Genomic DNA, 22618 nt, shown 5'->3' with positions numbered 1-22618 from the left:
TTTCCACCTGCTCCTGGATTTGTTTCTGCATTTCCCTGTTAGCTGGTACGCTCTGGTAGGAGCACGGCGGGGCCCTCGGGTTGCAATGGAGTGTACAGTCTTGTCAGTTAAACCTGGCCGGTTGGAAAATACCTGGTTGTGGCGCTTTAAACGAGCCTGCACTTCCTGCTTTGGGGTTGGATTGAAACCCACCCCAAACTCAATGCTCTCCAGGGGGGTTGGGGGCTCTTCCCTGCTCTCCCTGAGCAGATCAATTAATGGGGCAGAGAACGTTCCCTCAACAGCACAACAAACCGTATTCACTGCCATCACCCTTGTAATCTATCGACCCTCCTGCAATATCTCTGGGGTGAGGGGTCCTCCTCACACTGGGGGATCCCCCACGACACCTGCCCTGCAGCTCAGCTTCAGGAAAGCAGGGTGCAGGCACTGGCATGATGCCACCATCCCTCTCCCCTTCCCCTGCCAGCTCCCTGGTTCTGTGTTTCGCAGGAACATCCCTCTGGTAGCACAGTTTCCCCCCTCTCTCCCCCCACCCCGGGCCTCTGTTCACTCTGCACTCGGAGCACCCCTAGGCTTCCCTTGGGTGTCTCTCAGCCGGACCTCGAGCCCCCTGCCTAGCTGGCAGGATGGCGCTGTGCTGCCCTTCCCCTGCTGTCTCTGTGACAAACCCAACAGCGAGCGAGGAGGCCAGGCTGAGGGAGCACTGAGCAGCAGTGACAGAGGGGCTGCTGGGTATGTACAGTGCCGAGCACCACGAGGCCCACTCCCGCCCAGCGGTCTCCCATATGAACAGTAATAGCAGTGGGGGCTGCAGCCACCAGGTCCTGCCCACGACTCCCTAGTGGGCAGCTGCTGTTTGCAATCCTTCCTCTTCCCATTCCACCTGTAAAGGCTCTGAGAGCCCCACGCTGCCTTCAGAAGCCCCAAGGCCTGGCCAGGTTCATAGCCAGAGGCGTGGCCAGCAACTTCCAGTCCCCTCCCACTTGAACCCGAGACCTCTAGCATCAGAAGTTGGAGCCTCCAGGGTGCAGGGGAATATAGCGGGTTTGGGGCAATGAGCCAGTGCTGGTGACAGTGTATTTCTGCTGCCTCCTAGTGGACACGGCGGTGAACAGATGCATGAGGGTTTGCTGTGAGGTCCTTGCTCAAAGCATTTCCTTCCCCCATGCCTGTGCGACAGACAGAGGGTTTGCTTGCCTGCTCCATTGCTGCACCCCAGAAGTGGCTGAATTCTCCCTGTGCCACGAGTGCTTTGGAAGGGAAGGAGCCGCAGACTCTGCCGAGGGAAGCTTTCAGAGCACCCACTTTCATGGCACCGAGATCCCTGGGCTGCAGCAAGTGGCACCTGGCAAATTCCCAGAGTGAGGTGGAAATCCACACTTCCCAAGATGAGAGGCAGGTGGCTGAAACATGGCCCCCTCATGCCCCCCACCCCACAAGGGCTGGACCGAGGGCAGCGCTGTGGATGTGTACAACCGGTTTGCAGGCTGTATCCCCAGCGTGTTTGCGTGTGTCACATGCAATCACAAACCCCAGTAGGGCCGGAGCCCTGGAACTCCAGCACGAGGCTCCATCACTTGGTCTAGAGCAGGGGTTCTCAAAGTGGGGGTCGGGACACTTCAGGGGGTCGCGAGGTTATTACATGGGGGGGTGCGAGCTGTCAGCCTCCACCCCAAACCCCGCTTTGCATCCAGCATTTATAACGGTGCTAAATATATAAACAAGTGTTTTTAATTTATAAGGGGGGTCGCACTCAGAGACTTGCTATGTGAAAGGAATCACCAGTACAAAAGTGTGAGAACCACTGGTCTAGAGGAGCCCATCTAGCCAGAGGCAGATTAAGACTTACTGGGGCTCTGGGCACAAAGAACATTCCCCCCACCCCCATTTTTAACATGGGCCTAGTAGCCTTGGGCAGGCGGCAGGGGCTGCGCTTCGCTGTGGGCGAGCTGATAAGGTGATCAGCTCCCCCCTGCTAGCACTGCCAGCCTCTTTGTGGTGGGGGTCTGAGGTGGGCCTTAGCCCCGCTTGCCACAAGGACCCACCCCCTGCTCCTCCTCTTCCCCCGAAGCCCCTCCTCCTGGCCAGGCCGGAGGTGGGCTGTGGTAAGAGCCGCCCAGGGGGCCTGGGCTGCTGTGGGGAGCCCTGGACTCTCCAGCTGCCCTTGGGGCAGCTCTTACCACATCTTGGCTCCCGCCTGGCTTCTGGCCTCGCCAGAGGGCGGGGCCTAAGGGGAAAAGGAGGAGCCGGGAGTGGGGCCACAGTTCCGGCACTGGTGGGCTCCCCCAATTCTCCTGTGGGGGCCCCCAAATTGTCCAGGGCCATGTGGGCCTGTGCATTAATCTGCCACTGATCTTAGCCAGCCTGCAGGGAGCCATTCACTCGTAAGGACACGCCGTGCTTTTCTCGGCCCTGGTTTATACATGGGGGGTCCCAGCCCTTCCGAGGGGGTCGGGCGTACACCAGCTGGGATAAAGCCAAAGCAGCTGAGATCAGCTGGGGCAGGAGCAGAACCCAAGTTAAAGCCCCAGTGATGGCCAGAAGCAGTTAGAAGAGGTGAAAAGAACAGGAGTGTTGAGGATACAGACTAACACGGCTGCTACTCTGAAACCTGTCATTATGGAAGAGATGAGTTTGTCAAATACTTTTGGGGAGGCTGTATCTCTGAAGTCTGTTGCTCAAATAATCCCAAATTTGGACCACTCGCCCTGCGTTGCACCCCCATATGGCACAGCAAATTTCAAGCTAATACGCACACAGGTTTCAGAGCATCTGGAATTATCCACCTTTAAACAGAAAGTGACGCTCAACTGCAGAATACCGCCTGCCCCTTTGTCTGTGTCTGACTCGGGATGGGTGAGGGGTGCAGATCCCTGCTCCACGCCCTCCTAGCCAGGCTGTCACTGCTGTCCTCTGCCGGACGCCTGGGAACACCCTGGCCTTGGCTGGACAGAAGGTGACTTCTGGGCAGGGTCTGGGTCTCTGCGCTTGTTGGCTTCCAGCCCTGGGCTTCTCGGTGCATCTCACGGCTTCCCTCTGCTGAGTGGAATTCACCAGTGCAGGGCAGTGCCCACTTACGTCTCTTGTCTTTGTGTCTGTCTGTCTGTCTATGTCTGTGTGTCATGGCTAGCTATGTCTCTGTGTCTGTCTGTGTCTGTCTATGTGTCTCTCTCGGCATCTGTCTGGTTTTGTCTCCAAAGACTCAATGATTTCAATAAGCATTTTCTTACATTACATTACAGAACCCTGCTGCCCCTCCTCCCCCACGCTCTCCAAGCTCCCAGACAAGCCAGCCGGTGAGCTTGTCCCAACGTGCTTTATCTTGGTCCCCAGGGAGCGCTGCCCTGGGCTGATAAGAAGCTTCACTGTTTCCCAGAAGGCCAGTCTGTGCCTCTCAGGAGATGCAGCATGTGAGAGGGATGGGCAGGGGGTGGGGCAGGGTTATGCCACCATTGCTCCTCCAGGACACAGTCTGGCTGGGGTACCCTATGGCGCCATTGAACAGCCTCCCATGGGCTGCTCCATTGCCCCAGACTAGCAGGGGCCCAGTGCATGCCTGCTCCCTCCGCTAACACATCTCCTCCTGTCCCTGGTGGCCTTACGCTGGGGACTGCCTGGAGGAGGTGGTGCAGGGCTACTGTGCCAGCCCTACTCCTGGGGAACCCACTGGTGCCAGGAAGGGGATCTTCCTTGGAAACCCCTTAAATCAGCTTTGCAGCAACTTCCTAGCAGCTGAGGCTCCGCAGAGCGCTGCAGCAGCCACAGGATGGGGGCCAGAGTTTACTGAGCTTCAGCCTGGGGTGTATTTAGAAACAGGAGCAGCCTCTGGTATCAGCTTAAGAAACCCCTCCCACGGTCTGATTTCTCATGGGATTTTATTAATCTGAGCCCCACTTCAACCAAACTACAAAGCAGCAGGGGACCGGCAGAAGCACTTTGCCTTAGCTACCTCTGGTAACAGTTCAGTGTCAACATACTAAGAGCTCTGCATGGCTCATGCAAATAATTCATCCCCTCAGTGCACCGAGCAGGGGCCTGGATGCCCTGAGAACACGGAGCGTCAGCCCTCACCGGGGCAGGCCGTGCCACCTCCCTCAGATGGCAGACTGCTCCTGCAGGAAGTTTTCTGCGCCCCCTGCGACGCTTCTCTCGGGCTCGGTGGCCAGAGCAGCTTCGCGCAGCACCGTCATGTGCTCCTCCGCGGCAGACAGCGATTGGTCGATCCAGTCCATGCCACTGGTTAGGTGGCAGGCGTTCCTGGTCACCAGGACGAGGTGGCTGACAGACAGCAGCAGGGCTGTTGTCCTGCAAGGCAACCGGGATGCTGTTACAAGTCTTGGGGACAACAACACCAGGGCTCTGTACCACAGCGCCTGGGCAGGAGGTCTGGCCGCTGCACCCTCCCCTGGATGGGACGGGACATGCCAAAAAGGGGCTTTATCAACCAGTAGCTTTATTAATCTCTCAGCAGGAGTCAGTGTGGCCGAGTGGATAGCTTAGTGGACTGGGATGCGAGACCTAGGTTCTAGGCCTGACTCTGCCACTGGCCTGTGGGTGACCATGGCCAAGTCACTGCCCTGCTCCGTGCCTCAGTTTCCCCCTTTGTACACTAGGGATACTTGTACGGATTTCCTTTGTAATGCACCCTGAGCGTGACGCAGGAGCCAAGCGGTGGTGTTATTATATAGAGGTATTAGGACTACTGCAGTAGTGGCCAAGCCCCAGGCACCGCGTAAACCCAGCAGTCCTGTGTTGGGACACAGAGGTCCATGGTGTTCACTGTGATGTAATAGCAGCTCCTGGCAGGCCTAGCAAACTCACTGCCCTAGTGCACCGCTTTCCTGGCACTTCTCCATTAGTGATGTCCCGGGAGTTCCTCGGTCAGAGTGGGTGTTAATCTTGGTGTACAATGTTGCACAGGTGCAGTGTCAGGAGTGAGATGTGGGCACTGACACTATGCTTTAACATCTGTCACCAACCAAAGAGGAAGGCAGGTGTTTTCCAGACAGGAGGTCAGAGGCATATCTCTGTCTAATTCAGCATTGTGAGCTCGCACAAGGGAAGCCGCAGTTACAGATGAGGTGGACAGAGGAATGGGACATCAGCAGGGAAGAGCGCTCCAGGGAACAAGCAACGGGGGGTCTTACTATCTCTGAGGACAAACAATGACCTCTGGGGATACAAGCGGAAGACAAAGAGACACTCCCAGACAGGAACTGGACAGCCTGATTCCATTCATGAAAACAGGAAGCTGGCTTGCCCTGGCGGGTAATGCCACAACAGACATTTGGGTGCAAGAAATGGCCTTAGCCAGAGCGTAGCTTGGTAAGTTTAGGCTTTAGACGTTGCGTTCGGATTTGGTTTTCGAGGGAGCCTTTGGTTTCCGGTACCTTTGCTCACTAGCGCTTGAAGCTCTCATCTCTGCTAATAAGCATGTTGTTGATTTCACTATAACAATACCCCAGTGCTGGGTGTTTTACAGGGCAATGATCCTGACTTGAGTCATTCACACTTTCATGCCCTGTTCCTGGGAGGCAGCAAACCTGCTATTCTTTGAGAGCTCAGTGGACAAGGGACTGGATACTACAGGGGACACTACCAAGGGGCTCAGAGGGTGGGATGCACCTCTTGTTAACTGGCAAGGCAAAGTATGGGCTGGCACGGCCCTGGGGAGGTGGTTTGGGGGGCCAACAGACTGGAAGTGTCAGGGAGTTGACACCCAGTTAAGCTCAAGTAATTTTTCCTCTCGCTGAAGGCAGGGGAGGAACAAGGTGACCCACAGTCCTGGGTACCCCGAGAACTGTCACATTTATGTTTCTACGTTAAGGCTGGGTTTGTGTTTTCACGTAACACTGGGACTGTTTGGCCAGCCCCGTGCAAACCGAGCCCTGTTCTCAGTCGCCCCCTGGGCACATCTGTCACGATTATTGTTCTTTAACCTCTTTGTTCTGGAGGCAGCAGAACCTAGCGTACCCTCCCCTAGTGCGCAGCACAGAATCTGTGCGTACAGATGGAATTAGCAGGGAGAGATTTTCAATCAACTCTAAGAAAAGAAACGTCTGCAGCGTCTCACCTTCTCCCACCTCTTTTGCTAATAAACGGCCCATCTGTGTCCTGCCCACTTTCCATGCAGTTAAGCTCGCTGCAGACGAGTGACAAATGCACCTAGGAGGGCACTAGTTGCAGTTAAGACAGGCCATTAATGCTGTTCATTTCTCTCTTTGCCATTAAACCATCCCTCCCAATGGTTGCTGTTTCCCACAAGTTACAATGGGCCAGGAGCTGCCCCATGGGCACAAAGCTGCTCCTGCCCTCAGCAAAGATGGCCGCTATCTCACTCGTAAAGATGGCTGCCGCCTCTGGCTCTATACCCAGCATGCTCGGCCCAGCTCCTGACAATGGCCCAGAGGACAGCAGTTGTCTCTTGGCTGCAGATGGCCGTGCAGAGATGTGCCCATCTGCCAGTGTAACCCACACCCAGGATGAGTGTGCGTTACACCAGGACGTTGCTTCCATCTGGTGCTGCCTGTACGGCCGCGGCCCTCTGTACACGTCAAGTGTCTCTTTGGATCCTTCCCCTTTTCTCCAGCCCAAGCTGATCACCTCGAGGTCATTAAATTACGACCCGCGGCCTGTGCCCACGCAGGGGGCTATGGAGGTGAAAGGGAGCCTGTATCCCACTGTGCGCTCCACCTGCATCACCAACATGCCGCAGAGTGCAGCCAATATGGGCCTCACATGTGGGTGAGGAGCGGGCAGGCGGGCGCGGAGTGGCTGGAGCTGGGACTCCATCCCCAGCCCAGGCTCAGCTGTGCTGGAGGAGCGGCACCTGCCATAGGGGAGGGGCTGGCCCAGGAAACATCTCCCTCGAGCAAGGGGGAGGCAAGGGCCAAGCTGTGACTCTCAGAGTGGGGCACTGACCCTGATCATGGGTCAGTGGTGGTAACGTGCCAGAGCCCTGCATGCAAGTGCGGCAGACCTTACTCATCTCCTGGGGCGTGAGCACCTTCCCAAAGCCCACACACTAATTCACTCCCATGACCCAGCTGCTCCTCGCTCTTGGGGGAAGTCTGGGAAAGGCCAGGATCGGGCCCTCAGGATGGATGCAAACAGCATGTTTCCATAGCATTAGCTTCTCCTGGAGCGCTGGGAAGGAACGTGTGTGCCAGAGCAAGGCGCAAACTCCACCAGGGCAGCAACGTAGGAATATAAATAATCATACGGAGCTTGTCCACAACAGGACGCGGGCACCTAACTGCCAGGGTAGGTACCTAAGTCCCAGAATCAGGCCTAACTGGGATTCACGAGTCCCCCGCTCAGCAGCTGTCAAACTCTGTAAGTGCCTAAACCCTCTAGGCACCACATTTTTGCAGTACCAGCTGTCTGGGTGCTCAAGTTTCTGCCTGCGTGCGTATGCACTGTAGCCCCCACTCGGCATCCAGACGTCCCAGCGGGACGTGTGAACTGCAGGAAGGCAGGCGACCCTTCGCCTAACTTCCTGTGGGACCCAAGCCGGCAGGCGTGCTCGGAGTGTGCCTTCTTGCTCGGGGCCCTAAAGAACTGATGTACAATGGCAGTGGGAGAGGAGCTGGCAGGAAGACCCCCCTCATCATTTCTAGCCAAGGGATTAGGCTGCTCCCCTGGGATGTGGGGAAGACCCCAGTTCAAGTCCCGCTCTGCCTGCTGAGAAGGGATTTGAACAGGAATCAGCCACCCCCCAGGGAAGTATCCTCACCACTGGGCTATGGGGCATTCTTGTGGGGATGTGTCCCTTGATGCTGTTCTCCTGTGGCTAAAGAATGACACCCTAAGAGCCAGTGTCTTTGGGAACCTCACCCAGAGCTTACCGTGCATCCAGAAGCTTGGGATCCAGAGGCGGGTACATTGACCTCACAACATCATCCACCCTAGGGGGAAGAGAGAGCGAGCGTTGCTTGTTTCTCACTGTATTTTGCAAGTGCCCTGGTAGTGGTTTGGCTTTTTCCCTCAGCAAGCACATTTTAGAGCCTGGCATCTCTCCCTCTGGCTGTGAACCCCTACAGTGCAGGAAGGCACCTAGAGACAGCGTCGCAGGAGTTCCCACAAGGGGGGGGCTGATTTCATAAGAGTCTAGCTCCCATTTGGCAGCTCAAGGGAGTAGTGCCCAGATCTGCAAAAGTGCCTCTTGCCCAGCGGCCCCCACTGATATCAAAGGGTGGCCATTTCAAAAGTGTCTAAGTGATTTAGGAGCACAAGGCCCACTGGAGGCCAACGGGAGCTTGGCTTTTAGACTCATATGCCAATCCCCAGCCAATCCAGACACTTATTGAGGTGCCTAACTGGAGCAGAGCTCTTTTGAGAATCTGGCCCCAGCTGTGGGTGCTGAGCCCTGGGAAATCGGGTCTTGAGCCCTGTCACAGATGGCACTGGCTTCCAGCTTGCTTTCTGGCTGAAACGCAAAGTGTTGGTTTTGATCCTTAAAGTGACAAGTGACAGGAAGAGCCACACAGCATTGCCAAGTCTCATTGATAATTGGTGTTTTTCTTAAAGCCCCAGCTCCTGGAGTCCTGTGATTAGGTGAGACTCTCAGCTTGCATTTAAAAAAAAAACAAGGAAGGTTCTAGCTCCTGTGGCTGTGGAGAAAGGCTTGGGAATGGGACCCCAATGGCTCAAAGACCAAACAGCAAATCAAAAGCCATTTATTATTGTTAAGATCTCATGAGATTTGAAACCTCACATGAGTTTTGAATGTTTGGGGTCAGCACTACTGTGAATTTGCCCATGCTGTCATTCAGGGGCTATTGCAAATGCCTGATGTTTCCAGGAGTTGCCTGCCCTTTGGAACTGCAGATCAAGTTGAAGCTGTACGCCCCCAGCCGAAACAGACTGCCAATCCCCTCCACTTACCTGGGGCTGATCCGCTTTGCGACCACAATAATGTCACTCAGGCTCGCGGGGGATTTCATTCTGGCCCCAGAGCCCATTGTCATTGCAACGAGCTTCTCTGTCAAAGTGTGACAAATCTGTTGAGAGTGTGAGAAGTGATCAGCTTGGCTCATTAGAGGCCAGCGAGAGGGAAGGACTTGGCAGCCAAGTGGTTAGGGTGCTTCCCTGGGAGACACAGCTCTCAGGCCAATGACTATTTACAAATTTCATATGCCGTAGAACAACTTCAGTAGGAGAGCTGGTGGGACTCCCACCCCCAAACACCTCCTTGTGGGAGGGGAGACTTGGGTTTGAGTCCCTGCTCCCAGCCAGGCAGAGTGGGGACTGCAACCTGGGTTTCCTACATCCCAGGGGAGCTAACCAGTGGGTATTTGGCATAAGGGCACAGTGACTACGCCGGGCTGAGCTGGCCCCAGGAGAGGGGTCTCAGCTGAGAATCCCAAGCAGAGAGATGGTTGCCCAAATCCCTTAGGAGGCAGGGCTTAGGCCCCATCTCTCCTCTCAGCATTTCCTGCTGGCTAGTGTAGGTGGCTCCCTGGTCATCTCTCTGGCTTCTGAGAAGCCCATTCTAAGGTGCCCAGCTCTGCCCATGCATCGTACAGGGAGCCTGGGGGCCTGGCCCAGGGCTGTGGATTCCTTAAGAGCTGCCATGCTGGAGTGTAAATCTCCTGTGTGGATCGAGCCCAAAGCCTCTCAGAGAATCCTCCAGGCCCCTTGCTTATTTCCTGGCGCTGATTCCCTGCACTGCAGCATGGGTTAATACGTGGGGGAGGCAGTTCTGTGGGAGACTTACCTTGAGGATGGCGATGCAGTGAGAGACCAGGCCCCTGTGAAGAAAGAGAACGCCTTTGGTCAGGAAAGCTGTCTGTCTTGTTACCAGCTCTTCTTCTGTCCACCAGCCGAAACTTCATCAGCTAAGCATTTACCATGGGCTCCACAGAGCAGAACTCATCGCAGACCTCACTCAGGTATCATCACAATGTTACTTCACAACCAAGCCCTTAGCGATCCGGCTGGAAGCAGGGTGCACTTGTCTAACAGGGTGGGAAGGCCTGGTCCTCACCTAAAACTGAGGTCAACCTGCCTACGTGGCTGAGCAATGTGAAAAATTCACCCCCGAGAGACGCAGTTAAACCACACTAAGCCCAGTGTGGACACGGCTAAGTTGCCAGTGGAATTCTTCCACCTCCCAAGCCAGTGCCTCTCGAGGGGGTGGAAAACCCGCTTCTGTCGCCGTAGCGCGTGTTGCTGCAGCGTGGGTCATGTAACCGCCTGCTGAGGGAGGAGGTGGGTTCTCCCTCACGTGGCTCTTTCACCCAAGGCTGGAGCTCTCTTCCCAGCAGAGGTGTTCTGAGCGTGCGGCTAATGTCACCGAGGGCCTTTGGATGCTGCTCTGCTCAGCACCGGAGCATCGGCTGGAGGTGCCCTGCCACCCAGCGGAATCCTCAGCCCCAAGCTAGGTGCCCATGGGCCCCATACAATGCAAAGGGAAGGCTCGGCACCTAAGACTGGGATTCTCAGTGGCCAGCAGGGCAGGGAGTGGATGCAGAGGACAGGTGCAGGGCTTAGGGCCCAGATCCACCAGCTTACTTGGGCAAATCGGTCCCTATAGTTCTGGGCTGTGGTGTCTGCCTGACAGGCCAGAGGGAGATGCCTCCCTTCCCTCGGGATTCACAGCATGGACCCTGGCTGTCCTGGAGTGTGTGCCCGAGCCAGGCCAGCCCTTTCTTATGCTAAACCAGAGAGAGCGAGAGACTCTGCCTGGCTACAGCCAGCAGCCCAGGATCAGTGCATTCCCCTGAGGTGTGCAGACCCGTTTCCAAACCCTACTCTGCCTGGGGACAGGGACTTGCTTTCAGCCCTGCCACGTTTCAGGGGAGTGCCCTGACCACCAGGCTATTGCACATGCTGGGTGAGGTTCTCTCAGTCTCTCCCGTCGGAGCCCTTCCATTTTGAACACCTAACTCAATGTATCACGAGAGAGGGAGCATGCCCTGGACTCTCTCGCCTGGTCCGAGGGCACAGACGGTGTGAGTGCCAGAGTTCAGATCCCTGTTACCTGACAGGCAGAGCCAGAGTGCAAACATGGGTCTCCCACTCCCCTGTGAGCACCCCACCCTCGGGGCTGTGTGTTCCCACCACACGCATCCTCCTCCTCTCCATTACTTCTTAGCAGTCTGCGTGGGGGTCGGCGTGCTCCCAGCACACCTGCTGCATGGGCACCTCTCATGGTCTGAGAATCACGCTGAGGCGTAGGCATGGGGCACGTGTCGGTCGGGGGGGACAACGTCAGGACACAGGCAGCTTAGTGCATAGCTGGAGCTATGCCAGCCTAACCCCCTAGCTCCCGTCGCTCAGGGAGGTGGATGGAAAACCCGCTTCCAGAGCTGCAGGCTGCATCTGCACTACAGGGTTATGCTGGCGAAGCTATGGCACCGGACTCTGCTGCTACGGCCCCCATCATGGAGACATCGCCTGAGACTCCTGTGCAGATCAAGGTGCCTCCAGGGCGAGGTAGCAGCTGAGCAGCGTGTCTGAGCGTCAGCAGTGCCCAGATGTTGGATGTAGATGCTTAAAGAGACAGATCAGAGCCTAAGTCCCTTGGTGAGTCTCGCACCTAACACAGGAACCACTGGGTTGGATGGTCTGGTGGCCCCGTCTGGCCTTAACCTCAGCCTCTGTGATCCTCTGGGCTAGGCAGGACCCTGGACTAGAGGAGGGTCTTTTCTGGCCTTCAAGTCTCTGAATCTTTACTAGCTTGTTAACCCCCCACCTCTAGGGTCTGTGTTTCGAAGAAGAATCACACCCACACCAAGGAAAATTCCTCACACTAAACCCCACCAACCACCCTGACAAGGAACGGCTCAGAGCACTTGGAACCAAGTCAGAGATTCCAGACCTGGCTTCCATTTTTGCACCTGGGCACAAACATTGTGGCCAGGGGTTTGTACCACAAGTATTTGGAGTTGCAAATTAGGGCCCTGAACACACCTGGCTTTGCACAACTGCACTCATAGCTCAACAGATATGCAGGCTCTGCCTTTAGGCAATGGGGCCCTGAATGATGGTGCATTGTATTAGAGCAGTGCCTGGGGACCGGGCTTTGCCCCAAGGAGTTTACAATCTACTCAGCCAGAGGGGGATGGGGTCACCAGGAGAGCTGGGGCTAGAACCTGGGTCTCCTGATACCTAGGCCAAGGCTGCTCCACTAGACCATCCTGCTGCCTACAGTAAATGATTTTGCTCTTGATAAAAGCATGCTTCCAAGGCAGGCTTTGGCCCAGGCAGCAGGCGACCATCCTGGAGCCAAGGCAGGTAACTAGGCAGAGCTCGGGAGCCCGTTCTAAAGATCACCCAAGAGGCAGCTTTGAAATTCTTACGAAGCATCTTCAATCCAGTCCTCATTCTCTAGAATGGCCTCGATGTGGGGGTTTGTTATCACGACGTCGTCCAGCTCCAGCTCCGAGGGCTCCGACTGCGTCTCCATCGCCCCAATAAGGTCGACGATCGGTCTGGAACAAACAGGAATGGGTCATTCAGCACCTGGCACAGGGGGGCAGTCATGATGGCAATAACTAAGGGGCACGTTTTCTAAGCACCCAAGGGCCAGATTTAAAAAGGACTGTAGGCACCTAGGGGCAGTGCCCAAACAGGTTGGTGCCCAAGCCCCATGGATTTCAATACAAGTTAGCATCTAACTTGCCTAGGTGCTTTTGAAAATCCTGCCCAGCTCCTAGTTCCAGCTTTGGGTGCCCGACCATCTTTGTAAGTCTGGCCCAAAGTGACCGAAGAGCCTGAGGGGACAATATCCAAGAGTGCCTAACGCCCAGAGCCTCAAAGACATTTAGGTGCCTAACTCCCTTTGTCAATGGCAGAGTTTGAGCTGTTAGAGCCCTCTACTTTCAGCTGCATCTGGCCAAGATTTTCAAAAGTGACCCGTGATTTTGGGGGCCCAACTTGAGACTGCCCCATGGGTCCTGCTTTTCAGAAGGTGGGCATGCAGCATGCTGCCTGGGTGTAAATGATGTCCCAAGGTGCTGGGCTCTGGCGGGTGTGGCCCTTCGGGTTCTGCAAGAAATTCTCTCTTGGAAACGTTAGAAACACTATTACTGACCCACCTGGATTTTCTGTTCCGTTACCCCGGGGATAACCGCCACCTGGGACACTCAGAACCGACTGAGCATCCCTGAGTCTGCACAGGCTGAGCTGACAGAGCGGGACGGGGTCAGTGGTCAGTTCAGATTCCTGCCCCAAAGTGTGCTCAATGCCGGTGGCAGCCTGTTGTTCTCATCGTGTGCAGACTCGTCCACTGGGGAATAGTCTCCTTGCCACATACAAATGTTAGTAGAGTCTAGTCTAGTCTCTGTAGGTTCCTCACCACCCCAGTATCTGAGCACCTTCCGGTCATGCACAAAGTGACGGGACTGCACATCTGTCTCCTGTGCTTTGTTCTCTCTCTCCTCCTCCGCCTGCCGGGCGGGGACCAGAAATGCAAAGAAACCATCTATGCTGGTTTTCAAAGGAGCGTAAGGGAGACGGGCACTCTGCTCTGATTGATTTTCAGTGGGATCTGAGTTTCTCCTTACGCCTGTCCGACCCCCAGGTTTATATAACGCTGGCGGTTCGGGGGAGCGGATCGCTGGCCCAAGGCAATGCACCCCACTGGCCTGGATGTGGTTACACTGGGATAAAGGTGCCTTGTATCTATTCCCCTTCCCACTTCGTAAAGCACTTTGATCTCCATGCAACCACATCCGCACCCCGGGGTGCACTGCCTTAGGCCAGCAGTGCAGTCAAAGCCATACAGTTTTCTAATGAGGACAAGGCTTTTCTCTGCCGTCACGCTCTCTGCCTTAGTTCTCTGGCCATTTCTGTGTCCGTCGTCAGACACCAGATCACTCCCCCGGCCCCGGCACACTGCTGCCGGCAGAGGCGCTCACTGCTGTGGCTGTCAAGCTGGGCAGACAGCCTGACCTGGCCGTGGAAGGTTCTGCAGGGCATCTCTGGTGCACGGAGCACTGGCTCGTCCGTACCAGCAGCTCTGAAATCTGCAGGCACTCGGCCCTTCCTTCCGCTTTTCCAACATTCTTTTTGCTTCCTCCCTATTAATTTGGTGCGAGTGGAGGAGGGGGCTGGACACTTACTTGGTATCGTAATGGTTCAGGAGATCCTTGGGCCGGCAGTAGCGCTGCCTGCAAACCACCACAAGCGCCACAAAGGACGCCAGGAAGATAGTAGCCAGCACGCCGATGGCAACTATCACCACAGTTTCCATTGCTGACAAGCTGCTCTCCTGGGCGCAGTCAGATGTGCAGTTCCATCCCGTAAGACACCTCCAGAAACGCTGGATCTGGAACAAAGCAGCACGGAGTGAGCGCCCAGAGAGCAAGCGTCATGACCCACCGCTGCTCCGATGATCTGGAAATCTCTAAAGAAGCAAATGTCTCCGTAGAGAGACGGCTGGCCAGGGAAACATGGGGAAACATTTCACAACCATTTCTGAGACTTTCCCCCCATTGTTTCCAATTTCAGAATGGAACACTCCAAGCTCCTTACGACTCGATAGGATCCGTCTATAGCGGGCCAAAGAATGAATGGGGCAGGGGAGAGAGGGATTCTCACCCAAATTTCCCATTTATTTTTCAATTGTTCAAAATTCCAAACTTCATAGAAATGTCAAAATTGGAAACATTTCTGGGAGCTCTAATGCGTCAGGTCAAGCTACACAGCGAGAGGAGAGCAGCTGGCCAGGAACTGACCAGTGGGACTGTATAACACAGTGGCCTGTGGTGTGAGGCTGGGCTCAGTGGCCCAGGGGGTTCATTCCAGTTCTATGTCTTATGTTCTCAATTTCATGCTTCAGGGCTTCAGCCTGTCGCCTGCTGGGGTCAGGAGGGAAATTTTTTTCCCCTGATGCAGTCTGGGTTATTTTTTCTTCCTTCCTCTGAATCATCAGAGATGGATGCTGCTGGAGACGGGTTCTGAGATGGTACTGAGAATCCTCTCTCTCAGATGCCTGGCTGGTGTGTCTTGCTCACATGCTCAGGGTCTAATCGATCATCTTCTTCAGGCTCGGGAAGAATTTTCCCCCAGATCAGATTGGCAGGACCTGGGGGAAGGGAGGGATTCACCTTCCTCTGCAGTGTGGGGCATGGTTCACCTACTCGGATCATCTGTTCACACCCCACTAATCAATTCCCTGCCACTGCAGAGGCCTTGGCATGCTGGCACCTCGGTGTCCCCATTCTCTGCCTGTGGCACACTGCAGTTCACTCTCTGGAGGGCTGTAATGCTTTCATCTAATCCATAGCATTGGACTCAGTGCAGAGGCAACTGGGTGGGGTTTGGTGACCGGTGCTGCATAGGGGCTCAGACTGGAGGCTCTGATGGCCCCTTCTGGCCTTAAACTCTACGATCAACTGGGTCAGACCTGGTGACCTGTGAGCTCTAATCAGGACCAGAGTGACTGGCGCCCACCCTCGCGCCGGGACACCGAGCATGGCAGCTAACCGAGTAACCCACAAGCATGGTTATTACTTATTCTATGAAGGGACCTGCAGACCTCACCCAAGCGCAGGGCCCCATTGTGCAGGCGCTAACACCCCCTGAGACAGCCCCTGCCCCAGAGAACTGACAATTGAAAGGGCAGGGACTTGCCCGAGGTCACCGGCAGAGCACAAATAGAAGCCAGGTTCCCTGACTCCCACGCCAGGCCCTACCCTCTAGACCACACTGCCTGCCACAGACACAAGGTCTGTAAAGGTGAAGCTCAGGTTGCGACACCTCCCGGTGACCTGGCTAAACGCTGCCTCGCAGGAACATTCGTTACAAACCACTTAGTTAGGATAGGGTCGGGTCTTCCCCAGCCAGTCACAGAGACACCCCGCTCCGAGCGTAACCAGCACAATTGTCACGGCGCCAGCAGAGTGCCAGGGCAGAGTTCCCAAAGCCCTGTACCCTGGCATTGAGCCAGCTCGGCTGAAGCAGCCCTGTGTGTGCAGTCGGGCACCTCAGGCCTGGTCTCCGCCTCACACGTTTCCCCAGCGTGACTGTTATGGTTCGGGCAGCACCCAGGAGCAGCTCAGGGCCTGGCTGTGCCAGGCGCTGTACACAAGGTGGGCTCTGCCCCATGGGGCTGACAATCTCAGTATGAGACACAAAGCAACAGATGGAGACAGACAGACAAGGGGGCACAGGGGAACAATGAGGCAGTCCTGGTCAGCAGGCCGGGCAGTGGTCCCAGATCACCGTCAGCCTAGTGCAGGTCAAGTCTTTTGCAGGCATCATGGCAAAGGAGAGTTTTGAGGAGGGCCTGACCAACGGGGCGGCTTTGCAGGCACTCGGGGGGGGGGCCCTCCCAAGCACAAGGAGCAGCAGGGGTGATGGAGGCTGGGCTCCTGGGCCGCTCAGAGGCGAGGGTTGCCATTGTGATAGCGAACGAAAGATGCTAGGTATAGTGGGTACTGGGGACTTGAATGAAGGCAAGCGGCTTATGCTGGATGCGACGGGGAAGGAGATGCGATCAGAGCAATAGGCTGGAGAAATGAACTCTGCAGCAGCTTTCTGAACGGACATAGAGCAGGGCAGGACGGCACGTGCCAAGGCCAGCCAAGAAGATGTTGTGGTGAGCAGGATGCCATAGGATGGGAGCCTGGACCAGCGCTCCAGCTCTGGGGATAGGGAAGGCCGGAGCTGAGAAATGTTCTGCAGAAAGAGCCGGTAAGATTTAGACAGACTGATGTGAGGACCTAGAGAGAGAAAGGGCTGAATCAAGGGACTCCCAGTTTCCAGGCCTGAGTGACGGGCAGGATCGTGGTGCTGTCTTCTGCGATGGGGAAAGGAGGTAACGGGGAAAAACTGGGGGGAGACTAAGAGCTGAGTTTAGCCATGTTGAGCTTGGGCTGATGTCTAGCCATTCACTAGACGCCGTCAGAGAGACAGTTTGGGCTGGGGACAGGGCTGGAGCATAGAGGTAGATCTGGGAATCAGTCACCAGCCCCAAGGTAGTTGCTGAATTTGTTTGCGGGGGCGACTGCCCACAGATAAAGTGCGGGACCAAGGACGGAGCCCTGTGGAAACCCCCAGAATCTGGAGAGGCGATGAGGAGGATCCACTGAAGGAAAAATGGAAGGAGCAATTAGAGAGGTATGAAGAGAACGAGGAGAGGACAGAGCCCTGGCAGCTAAAGGAGGACAAGATTTCATGGTTGATGGTGTCAAAGGCAGCTGATGAGGATGGAGCATAGGCTGTGAGCTTTGCCTTGGAAGAGGTAATTAAAGACGTTGGCATAACAGTTTCAATGGCATGCAAGGGCAGGCCCTAGGTTGAAGAGGGTCTTTGATGGGACTGGAGGAGGAACTCCAGACAGCGATTCAATGAGCGTAGAGATGGAAGGTAGGCGGAGAGCAAATGGGGTCCAGTGTGGGTTCTCTGAAGGTGGGAGAGCATGCTTGTATTGTGACGGAACGAGCCAGAGGAGAGAGAAAGGCTCCGGAGACAAGGCCAGATGTGGTGATGTTGCTGGACCCCTGGCCAGCTCTCACTCATGATCACCTGTCTGCCAAGGCCATATGACGTTGTTTGTACTTGGCCAGTGCCAGCCTAACGAATTGCCAGCCAGCTGCGGGCAGCAGTCACGCTGGCACTGTGAGGAGACTCCTGGCACTGCAAAACCCATTCTGTTTGCTGGGTGACTTGGCCAAAACTTGTTGCTTTTTAAAATCTCATGATTTTTAAGCCAATCTTGTAACTTTTGAGGCCTGACTCGTGATTTCTGAACACTTGCGGGGCTGCCTTCGTCACCCCAGTCCCTCTCCCTCACTGGTCCTGGCTGGCCCCCCAACCCCGCTCTGTTTCCTCTGTCTGCTTCTGCCCTCAGTCCAAGTTCGGCTCCATGTCACTCTGTCCGTGACCCTGCCCCAGATATTTGAAACTCCCAGAGCAATTGCAAGGGGGCTTCTTTTTATTGGTTGATTTGTTTTCAGCTTCTTTTCCAAAAATCTTAGTTTAGAATCTGCTAAACTGCAGAAAATTGCCCCGGGTCTTTGTCAGGGGAAGATCCTGGAGTCCTTAACCCAGGTAAATCAGGATTGTGTTATTATTGTATCTTTATTGTCTCTGTCTGGCATCCCTCAGCCTTCCCACTGTTGTTTGCCCAGCGCTGGGCCTGCTTCACAGGGACACAGGAGCACCCAGACCCTGGGACAGGCCCACCCAGCACAGGCCCGTGGAAGTACCTGTATTGTGGCCAGGCCCCAAGCACACAGAGCCCATCAGTGTCTGGACCTGGCTTGGGCCCAAATAGCACAGGTCCCCGACCCCGTGAGCACATGCTTCATGGGAATCCCTGAGCACCCCGGCTGGCGGGGAGGGGATGTGCACTGTTCTTTGAGAGGTATAGAAAGATGCTGGGGCACCAGGGAGCTGGGAGGGGGAGTGCAGCATGGGGAAGAGTCCTGTTCACTATTCAAACAGAGTTCCTTGTTGTGTGTTAGAAAAGACATTTACACAGGGGCCCAGACAGCCGAGGGACCCAGGAGCGCCCATACCCACTCCCGGTCCAGACCACACAGAGATCTGGTAGCCCCGACCCCACCCAGGCCCGGCCCAGACGGCCCAGGGACTGCAGGATACCCAGGCTCAGCCCAGATGGCCCAGAAACCGTGGGATACCTAGGCCTAGCCCAGGAGCGCCAGGTGCAAAGTGCCGTGGGTTCCCTCCAAGCTGCACAGAGAGTGACAAGTCCCAGCCCTGCTGGCAGAGGGACCCACGAAAGGGGTAGGGAGCTCGGCCAGCTGCCGAGCTGAGCTTGGGCAATCTGGTTTGCAAGCCCAGAGCCCTTGAGCAGAGCAGGTTATTGCTGCTCTCGCAGGGCCGGTGCCTGCCCTTGGGGTCTCTGCCCTGGGGAACCTGGGCAGGCAGGGACGGGGGGGGGGCAAGGAGGGTCATAGGGTGAGCTCAGAAGGATGGTCCGATCCTATAAACTGGAGTAAAGCTCCAAGTTTTCCTACCTGACTGCTGAGGAGCACAGCCAGCCAGCCGCCAGCACTTCCGCAGGGCCGGGAAATGGAGCAAACACCCGCAGCTCGGCCTGACCTTTACCCCAGTGATTAATATCCCAGCTGCTGCAAACCCAGCGGGGATGGTGCTGCCTGGCTGGGAGGGCTGGGGCGGCAGGGGCGCACCTCCGCCAGCCTGTCACCCGCACTGCAGCAAATGGGGGGAGGGACTGCTCAGAGAGGAGCCCCAGGCCTATTGCTACATCGGCCCCCCCCAACTGCTCCCTCTGGCCTGTCCCTGGCAGGGCCCATAGCCCCTAGTTCTTCCCTTTGGGGAGCTCACCACTTGCTTTCTCCTGCCAGCATTGCCCCCCTCCCCATGTGGTTAAATCATCAGCATTTGGTGTTCTCTCAAGCCCCAGCTGCCGGAGTCAGGTGATCATGAGAGGCGCATTCCTTGCAAAGAAAGAAAGTTTCTAGGTCTCCTGGTTGTGGAGCAAAGCTGAACACATGCCCCTCACCTCCTGTGCACCAACACCAGAAGCCAAATCTCCCCCACTCCCATAAAACCCTTGTTATTTTAAAAAATCCTCCCCAGCAGTGCCAGGCGGATCAACGCCCCGTTGCAGCAGCTGGTGTCACCGCTAGCTTTCAGGCTGCACACCTGGTTTCCACGCTCACCTGCTGTTTTCACTGATTCGGGTGAGAAATTCAGAAACCCACAACAAATGAATCCAGAGCCTGTTTAACAAAGCACTCTGCATGGTTCCATGTTCAGGGGCTTGCGTGGGGCGGCAAGCAGGGGCATGCGCCTCCCCCCCAGTCAGCGGGGGCACAGAACTCCTCCAGGGTCGGGGCGGGGAAAGCGAGATCCTCTGGTCCTGGGCCCCGGGGCAGGAGATGACAGCTCCTCCAGCTGCCAGGGGAGAGTGAGCTCCACCAGCCCTGGGGCCACGGGGCAGTGGGGGAGAACCAGCTCCTCCGGCCATAGGGGGCACAGAAAGTGCCCCTCCAAAAGCGGCCAAATTTGTATTCCTGTGCACGCCCCCGCCCCCGTTGGCAGCCAGGGCAGTAGTGGCAACGTGAAACCATTCAGGCCATCCTGAAATAAGAAATGGACAATGGAGAAAACTTTCTGCTGAGGCGGAGCTCAGCACAAGCGCCGATCCTGAACTGAACCCCTGGGCTCCTGCTGTGCTCACAAGCGCCATGGGATGACACCTGATCCCTTGTTTTTTTAAAGCTAGCTCAGTGTTAAAGGCATGGGAGTCAATGGGGCTATTCAGGACAGAAAGTTAAGACAGTGAGCTCACAGTTAAAGGCTGCATTGTAAGGTCTGCACAGAAAGGCGCTTACCTGCACTTGCAGGCAGTGTGGTCCAGGGCTTTCAGAAATCTGAGTTCTAACCTGGCTCCTTCAGTGAGCTGCTTAAGTTAGTCACGTCACCCTTCTATGCCTCAGTTTCCCCCTCCCAGGCTTTGTCGATTTAGCTTGTAATACTGTCCCGTACTGTCTCTTGCTCCGTGTTTGTTCAGCACTGAGTGCAGTGGGGCTCTGGGCTCAGCTGAGATTTCTGTCTTTAACATGTGATGTCCTCCCTGCTTAAATATGTTACGGTCACTTTTGACCATGTCATTTTCTGCTGGAATTACATAGCGCAATTTGCCATATTCTACTGGCCAGCACTGGGTGCTCACCTCATATGAAATATAACAACAGTGTGGTAAAAGGGAGTACAGTTAGGGTCCCCTGCCTGGGGCTGGACCTCGCCCCACTTCCCGGCTTTGGGGTGAATGCAATCTCCCTCTTACTGTTGCAAGTTTTTCTGGTCTAGTTTCACTGTTGTAATATTCCCATTTAGATGGTGGAACCATGTGTCTGGCCTGGTGGCCCGGATAAATGGCTGCAGAGAGTAATTCAGGTTCACGATGCACATTTCAGGCCCCACCCTGCAAACACAATGGGGCTACTCACGAGAATGAAATCACTACTGATTTTCCCAGGGTTGGGCCTACCTCTAAGAAATTCCAAACAGAATTCTACCTACAGACTGCAAATAAACCCCCGAGACCAGCCGTCATTTTCGTGTTTTACTGTAGCTGATCTCCAAGCTCTAAACATACTGGACCAGATCCTCAGCTGGTGGAAACTAATGTGCGTCCACAATGCAACTGTCCTGATTTACACTGAGAACCTGGCCCACAAACATTTCCCTCTCAGTGTATTGTGAAAGGGATGTCTCACATACTAACTCCATATTCTGCCTTCGGCTCATTTTAAGTTTATTTTAGAGAGCACCCTCCTCCCCCGCAACAAAAATTGCTTGTCACTATCATCAGCAAAAGCCTTCCTATAAAGTCATGCTAGAGACCCGACGAGAAAGGAAAGAACAGCCTGGCCTTTCGAGTGAATTTATAACTTATTGCAAAGGAATTTCGATTTCATGATGGCTTCTCTAACTCCCAGGAGGGAAAAGAGCAATCGACAAAGTGCAGCCTCCCCTAGGAATGTCTGAATTCTTTAATAGGATTAATGCTACAGTTTGAATGTCTTTTCTGCTACCAAACTGCTCACAGAGTGAAAACAAAGCAGTGCTCAGGGTTAGCCATTTACTTGCTGAATAGTTTGCTTTAAAGGACTAAAGCTAAGTTGCATGAAAGTTCCTTAAAATGTGTTTTCTCATGAGCAAGCGCAGCTCAAACACAGCCCTGGAAAGAACAATGCAGATCACATACCAAACTGATCCTTCCCCTTTGGAAGCAAGGCTGCCGGCTGCCCTCAGTCCTGGATCACTGTGCAGTTACCTGGAAATATTTTGTATCAGACAAAAGGGTCCAACTCGCCAGCGCTGGTTAAACAATTTGCTTTCCCTTCAACCAAGATGGACTCTCTCCCAGCTACTTAAATGTGGAGACGTGCCCACTCCGTTATCCGCACCGTGTGCTCTGGCTTGGGTGCATTCCTGGCTGGTGTGCTGATGTGTGCTAGGAGTAAAACTGAACAGACTCGAACCTGACAGGGTAGTGACTCAACTGGGGGCTGAGAGCTCTCTGCTGGTCAGCTGCTCTCACACTGCACAGGCATTCCGGGACCCCTCTCAGGAGACACAAAGAACCACAACAACTGAGCAGATGCTTCATGGCTAGCTAGCAGGAAACTCCTAATCCAAACACTAAATGTCACCTTCGAATCTCTGTACTGAATTACCTCCCTGTCTGCCCCATACACATCTGTCCGTCTGGCTGGCCCCAATCACCGCGGAGCTGAGAACCTCATTCAAGGTTTTCTCGTCACGCACCCCTGTGAGGTAGGGCAGGGCTGTGCTCCCTATTGTGCCGCTGGGGAACTGAGACCCGGAGAGACCACGGGCACACAGGCAGTCCGTAAGCCAGCACCGCATGCTCACGCGAACTTCAAACATTGCACGGGCACCAATTAACGCCCATCCTGACATTCACTCCATTACAGCAAGAGGCTCACCAACAATTGAAATTAGGAGGGAAATTAACAAGGATCCCTGGAGCTTGGCATCTTCAAGACACACTCTCAAGGCTGCAAACCCAGCATTTGACCTCAAACTTACCCTCTGGATCAGGTGACACAGATCGCATGAAAGGCTGCAGCAGGGTCCCAGCTCAGAGGGCTAAGGTGCCAAGGAATCTAGGGCACACTTCAGGCAGAGCTCGACAAGC

The 22618-nt window shown here is 55.2% G+C and overlaps 1 protein-coding gene across 3 annotated transcripts; it reads right to left on the bottom strand.

Annotated features, from left to right (window-relative positions):
- Positions 1-3861: 3861 nt before the first annotated feature.
- On the bottom strand, positions 3862-21925 carry TMEM98 (transmembrane protein 98). Of its 3 annotated transcripts, none has more exons than XM_027828032.3 (7): positions 21731-21925; positions 14073-14278; positions 12309-12440; positions 9722-9755; positions 8890-9005; positions 7851-7910; positions 3862-4308 (listed from the first exon to the last, which is right to left on the bottom strand). In XM_027828032.3, exons 2-7 carry the CDS (start codon positions 14201-14203, stop codon positions 4098-4100), a joined length of 684 nt encoding a protein of 227 aa, XP_027683833.1. In that variant the 5' UTR covers positions 14204-14278; positions 21731-21925; the 3' UTR covers positions 3862-4097. The 3 variants fall into 3 exon arrangements, with proteins under 3 accessions (XP_027683833.1, XP_007053881.1, XP_043392885.1); XM_007053819.4 differs by having other exon boundaries at positions 21662-21924; XM_043536950.1 differs by lacking the exon at positions 21731-21925 and adding an exon at positions 18939-19025.
- Between the last annotated feature and the right edge of the window lie 693 nt (positions 21926-22618).

This window comes from Chelonia mydas, chromosome 27 (genome assembly GCF_015237465.2).
Source record: "Chelonia mydas isolate rCheMyd1 chromosome 27, rCheMyd1.pri.v2, whole genome shotgun sequence".
NCBI classification, from domain to species: domain Eukaryota; kingdom Metazoa; phylum Chordata; order Testudines; family Cheloniidae; genus Chelonia; species Chelonia mydas.
This window is presented reverse-complemented; position numbering and strand designations above follow the sequence as displayed.